Source organism: Eurypyga helias, unplaced genomic scaffold, assembly GCF_000690775.1.
Source record: "Eurypyga helias isolate BGI_N326 unplaced genomic scaffold, ASM69077v1 scaffold7800, whole genome shotgun sequence".
Classification (NCBI taxonomy): Eukaryota; Metazoa; Chordata; class Aves; order Eurypygiformes; family Eurypygidae; genus Eurypyga; species Eurypyga helias.
In genome coordinates this window covers 44454-50497 of record NW_010226215.1, presented here as the reverse complement: position 1 = coordinate 50497, position 6044 = coordinate 44454, and the positions used below count along the sequence as shown (strand labels likewise).

The window sequence follows — 6044 nt, the reverse complement described above, 5'->3', positions numbered from 1 at the left end:
GCAGGCCTGAAGCGTTACCCGACCTTGCCTTTCCTTACAGGCTCCGCAGGACTGCTCCTCCTTGACTCAACAAATGTTACTCAAGCCCTTCTTTCCTCAGCCCATACAAATAGTATCGTAGCTGAACGTCTTTGCTGTGCAGTTTAGTGAACGATGCTTGAAGCTTTCGGATGTGCTGAGATTTTGGGTGACTGTTAATAAAAACAGGTATAAAAATATATATCTCATAATGTGTAAGTTCCTTGGAGCTATGAAACAGCTTCCATTACAGGCAGCTAAAGCTCAGATCTATCACAGGCACATTTAAATGTCATTTTAAAATAGTAATAGGTATTTAATAAAACTCAGGGGTTTTTTTTTAGTGTCTTTTGATAATCGCATGCGGTTTAACAGTGTTTCCTCTTGTATTTAGTGTGTTATTTTCCTCCCTCTTCTCTCCCCACCAAAACCGTGGTGCATTTCATAAGTGCTACAGCACCTTGACTGTAAGAAAAAGACCATTAAACATCTATAACCATCCCCCCAAGCGTGCTGCTGCCACGTCTTTGATAGTTGTGACGCGTTACCCCGCTCTTGAGAGGCTGTGGCCCTGACAGAGGGACTAGAGGAACGCACGCTGGGCGTTCGTAGCCCTCGTCTCCGACCTGGGACAACTCCTGGTGATGGTGGTGGCATGGTGGTTGTCAGGAGCAGCTCTCTCCTGTGTTTGGGGGTGTGCTGGACTCCCCCCTCGCCCGCAGTACCTGTTTTCTACTTTGGTTGGAAGCAGGCAAATCGCTGCCAAGGCCAAAATTTGTTGCTGCTCTCGAATGGATGAGGAGTCTGTTTGAAGGGAGTCGCAAATCACCTCCGCAATACTCCATTTCACAGCTTTATTTCTTCTGGTGAGTGAGATTCCAGTGAGGAACAGGCGTTTGATGGGCTGGGAGTTTCATGATTTTTCTAAACGGCTTCATGGCTGCTTTTCCCATTTGGGAATCTGCACGCGTGTGTGTTAGACTATGAGAATGTTCCTACGATACGTAAGTGGAAGGACACTTTTCACGGAGTACCTAACCGTATGTGAAAGAAGAAGTGAAAAAGCCTCCTCCTTGCATTGCTGCGCGTCTCCTGGTTCTGCTGATGCACATCCGTGTTAGGGCTGCACGGGCCATCTCCCCCTGTCGCTTCTTTGTTCGGGCAGCCCCTGCTCCATACACTTGTTTTGATAAAACTAGAGCTAGGAAACGAAATTAATTAGCTGGTACCTTCCCGAGAGGCAAGTGGTGGGTTTTGTTCGCGTGAAAGGGACGTGGGGGGGTGGTGGAGGGAGAGGTTCTTTTCCTGGCTTGGTTCAGTTACTGTGCAAGTGTTATTTGGTTCCTCCTGACAAATCCATATGAAGCAGCCTTCCTGCTCTGCGGCTTTTTAGTTAAATAATTGGGAAGAGCAATGAGGAGGAAACACCGGTCTGTGTGGCCACGTGAATGGAGCCGACTGGGAAGGTGTTTAGTTTGCCCAGCAAGCAGGACAGTCGGTCTACTGTCTGCCACTGCCCTGTGGCCATTCCTCCTCTGATCTGGATGGCTCCTAGGCACGAACAAAGCCATTTTTCAAAGTCTTTTAGCTCTCCTCCCTTTACCTCTTGTTTCCATCTGTCATCTTTGTCACCCTGGACATGAAATCAAAGGCTAAACTCATCTGAGAGCCAAGGGACGTGTTTGTCTGTTTAATTTAATCTGCCATGCCACAGAGCGGAAGCGAAACGCATGCCCAAGCCGGCGCTGGGTGTGCAAGGAGGCAACGTTCCCAACCAGTGCTCCCGGAGGTCCGACCGGCGCTGCCAACAAGTCCGAGCTGCGTCAGGGCTGCCCGATGTGTGCGGTCCGTGTTCCGGCCGGTACCACCTCAGTCTCTCTTAGGATGTAAAATGAGTGTTTGAATGCTGGGTGTCCAGGGGTAAACACCTACTGCCTGCTGTCCCTGCGGATCTCTTCAGCAGGCACCTAGAGGTTGCTGTTTGGGAACTGTTACGAGGAGGATGGGTTGAACATCAGCAAGAGTTACGAATAGTCCTGCCAGTAAACCAAGTCAACGGGAAGCCGTCGGGTAAGCACAGCATCACCTTCCTGTTCAGAGCAGGGTGAAAGGGAAGATGACCCAAGGGTTGGGCATTGACCCAGAAAGTCCCATGATCAGCTGCTTCCGTGGCCGTACACCACTGGGTAGCAGGAGCGGCACAGAGGGGCAGCGACTTGTAGTTTGGATGCAGAAGTTTTACTCTAGTTCACGTTTTCTCCTAGTTTTCTCCTAGCTCTAGGTTTTCTCCTACGCAGGTTTATCTGATGATTTTCTTCAGTTGCTGCCATCACTTGGAGGTTCAAGAGTTTCCTTGTAGAGCTGCTGGTGGGGTTTTTCAGGCTACTACAGCTTAACTTCATAGCAAAAAATGCCCTTACTCGGTAGCTGCCCTGCAGGCAGCAGTCTGTAGTGCCTGGGGATGAATAGTGCTCTGAAAGCCTGGAGAAATTATGGTTTGTATCGGTGGTGTCTCCCACGCATCAGCGTCTGGATAGAGAGATTTTGTTCAGAACCCTTCAAACTCTCCAGCGTGTAGCACCCTCTGTCATCAGTCTGATATTGCTTGAACTATAAAATGCTTCAAGACATCTGCCAGCCCGTTGGCTGTTGAGTGTAGACACGATAGATACTATTTTTTTAATTTTGGCGTTTAATCGGATGCTCACGTTTAAAGCTGGCAACAGGCACCATTTCACCAATGAAATGCAAAGCTGGGGAAGCGTGTGGAATGAGGGACGGCTCCGTCCCATCCCTAGCCAAAAGTACCTATGTCCTAGATGGATGATCAAGATTGTACGCTTGATGGACACGCTGCGACGAGCCGTGGCAGCGTGGTATTCCCTCCGCAGCGGCATCAGCCCTGCTAACGGTTCCCCGTTGCATCTAATCAGTGTAAATTAAGGTCCTCCTTCACGGAAGACATCCCGGTCAACCTCACGCGGTCACTTCCGTTTTCCCTGTCTTAATGCCAGGGAAAACGGGCTCTCGTTTCCGCCTGTTTGGGGCCAGATGAACGTCCTGTTGCTGTTCGCCGTAACGCAAAGACGGCTGGCAAGAACAGGAGCGCAGCGCTTAACTAATTCAACGTGTATATGTTTAAACACAAACTAGAAGAAAAGTAACTATGGCAGACACTTTCCGTTCTTGCTAAACCACCCTCCTGTCGCCTTTTCTGTGGCAGAAGGAAGAACAAGAGAGTAAATACGTTCGCAGAAGACACTGAATTGTTTCTGTGGCGTGGCACGCGCGGCCGGTCGCAACTTCCTTTCGATGAGAAGCGCGGGTGAAAGCCGTCTGCAGACGGTCGACAGGGATGAAATTCCATATCCCGCTGTGAATTCTAACTCTGTGTCCCGTGAGCGCTCCTGAGGGCGGGTGGAAGCATTAACCAGGTGTTGGAAGGGAAGGGGCTGGGGCTGCTGGTGTGCTCCTCGGCTGGCGGGGTCTCTGCCCCACAGAGGCAGCACGTAAGCCCTGCCACCTGAGAGAGGAGCCTCCAGCATTTTAAATATCTCATCAGGCAACGGCGAGCCTCCCGTTTCCCTCGTGCGAAAGGTGGCGTTGGATACCCGGCTGTCCTGTGGGAAAAACTGTTAAATTATACAGGAGGAAAATAACTGAAAGGGTGTGGATGGCACTGCGGGAGAAAGGCAGCTGCCCCTCCGGAGAGTGTGGGAGGGTGCTGCGATTTCACGCCTCGGACGCGACGGGCTTTGCCCTTCTCCCCAAACGTGAATTGTGCCTGTATCCCGCACGCAGTCCTCCTCGTGCTTACCAAATCCTCGGATGTTTTAAATCGGTTTAGGATCCACCAAGTAGTTAAATAAACAGGGATGTCAGGGCGTGTAATGATAGGATGGAAGATGTCAGGGATGGATGTGAGCAACGTACTGAAAGCAAATTACCCCTCTTCTTCCACCTGTCACCAGTGCTGGAAAAATGTAAATCGTGTGTCTGTGGGCTGGGATCTCCAGGGGTTCAAGAAACCTGGTGTCCTGCGCTGCAAGTTAGAGAGGTAAAGGGCAGGGGGAGCTAATACACGTGTGTCTAAGGCAAACAGACAAGGAAAGCCCCTTGCTTATAACCGGTGCTGCAGCCTGCTTTGCCTCTCCTGATCCGTCTGTAGAGAAATCGGCATCGGATCATTCAGGCTGATGGGCTTGGGAAGGGGTAGGGCTGTTGAACGGCACCTGAGGCGGACGGCAGGCATCGCTGCCCGGCGCTCACCGCCCGTCTCCCCTTCCACAGCCCTCTGTCCAAAAGCTGCAGTTGATGTGATTGCTTGGCCTGGGTCCCCCTGCCTTGGGGCTAGGCCGGGGGGCTGGCAGAAGTCGCTGTGCTGAAGCGCGGTGTCGGAGAGGGGATGCTCGGCGGCAGGCTCACGGAGGCCGGGCAGCTGCTCTTCCTCACAATTCGTCGCGTTCTTCCTCGTTGCAAATGCAGGCGCTCCTTTGGCTGTTCATGAAGGGCCGGCAGCCCAGGGTCCAGACGGCGTTGAACACTGTGTCTGCGACGGATTCGCAAGCTGCGGAGAAAGGAGAAGACCGGGCAGGTAAGTAACCGGCACCCCGGGGTGTCCGAGGGCTGGGCGGGAGGCAGCGCCCTGGCTCTGAGCGGTGTGGTATCAGCAGCTGGAAGCGTGGGCTCTCGTCTTCCCTCTGGGTGTTGCTTTTTTATAAACCGAGGGGTTCCCTGCTGCTGACTGGGGGCACTTTTCTCCCTAGGGTGGCACCGAGCTGGCAGTAACTTCTCCCCTCAGCCGCCTCCTTTCTCCCCTCTGTGAAGCTCCTCTGGTTGATGGATCGCTTGGGACACTGCAAATAGCACTGTTTACCAAGCGGATTTCCCAGAAGACCTCCACGGTACTGTCTTTCCTGGCTCCCTCTCCCTTCAGATTTGCCTGTAGCCACTACTAATCAACCTTTTCTGCTTTTTGGGGAGTTAGGATGCCAGCTGCCAGCCAGCATTGAAAAATCCTACTGTGGTAGCAACAGCGGAGGTGTTGATGCAGTCTGCCTGACCACTAACCCCTCCTCTTCCCAAAAAACAAGCTGGAAATTGCTTGTCAGCAAGCAAACAGGCTAATACCGGGATTTTTTTAGGGTTTCCTCACTGGCACGCACATTGATTGCTGTATGCGTAACAGATTTGGGAAAGCCCTGCCTTTGGGGACTGTCTCCTCCCGTTTCAGCCTCTCCGGACACCTCGCTCTGCTCCGGCTGTTTTGGGAGTCTGGCAGGCGTTGGAGAGGCTGTAGCGAGTCGGTGGGGAACCCGAGGCAGTGGTTAAGTGGCACTGCTGCAGCTGGGATGTGTGTGCCCCTGCGAAGGGAGGGCAGCTGCTCCTCCCCTGCCCGCTTGCCCTCCGCTCCGGGTAGGAGCTGGGATGGCCATGGAGCTGGGATGGCCATGGAGCAGGATTGCGTGACAGGAGCTGCTCAGAGGGAGTGGGAGGGATAGAGCCAAGGTAAGAGGAGGCAGAGCAAGGGGAGGATGGCTCAGAGGTTGGTTCGTGCCCCCTGCGGTAACCGCGTCGGACATGCCGGAGGAATCTAGTCCTTCTTGAGTGCAGGCAGAGGTGGCTCAGCTCAATCAAGGAGCATGGGCGCTGCTCCACTGAGACTCCTTAGGGCCTGTCTGTTGGCTTCGCTGCTGCAGGCAGAAAGGAAACAGGAGGGATCTGAATAATTGGCGGGGCGAATCTGGAGAGAGAGGAAGTGGTTGGCTGCACGAGGGCCTGCTGCTCCGGGTGGCCATGAAAGATTGGCTGTGCTTCGCCTGGAATACTTCTATCTCAGTCCACATCTTTGTTTTCTTTGCTGGCCTGGACGCCCTTTCCAAAGCTTTGTGAGGAGGCATGGGCAGCGGGGGTGAACCCTGAGGGGCTTGCTGCGGTTCGCTGGGAGCAGCTCAGTAGCACCGCTGGATTTGGGTTTGGGAATGGGCTGTTCACGAGAGCTCTGCCAGCCCTTCGGGCCAGTACAT

At 53.2% G+C, this 6044-nt stretch overlaps 1 protein-coding gene across 1 annotated transcript in view; it reads right to left on the bottom strand.

Annotated features, from left to right (window-relative positions):
- Positions 1–4466: 4466 nt before the first annotated feature.
- PLA2G12B (phospholipase A2, group XIIB) overlaps positions 4467–6044 on the bottom strand; it is a 9909-nt gene continuing 8331 nt past the window's right edge. Inside the window, exon 4 of the mRNA XM_010152096.1 lies at positions 4467–4585. Within this exon, the coding sequence (XP_010150398.1) occupies positions 4467–4585 (119 nt within the window). The remainder of the gene's footprint in view (positions 4586–6044) is intronic.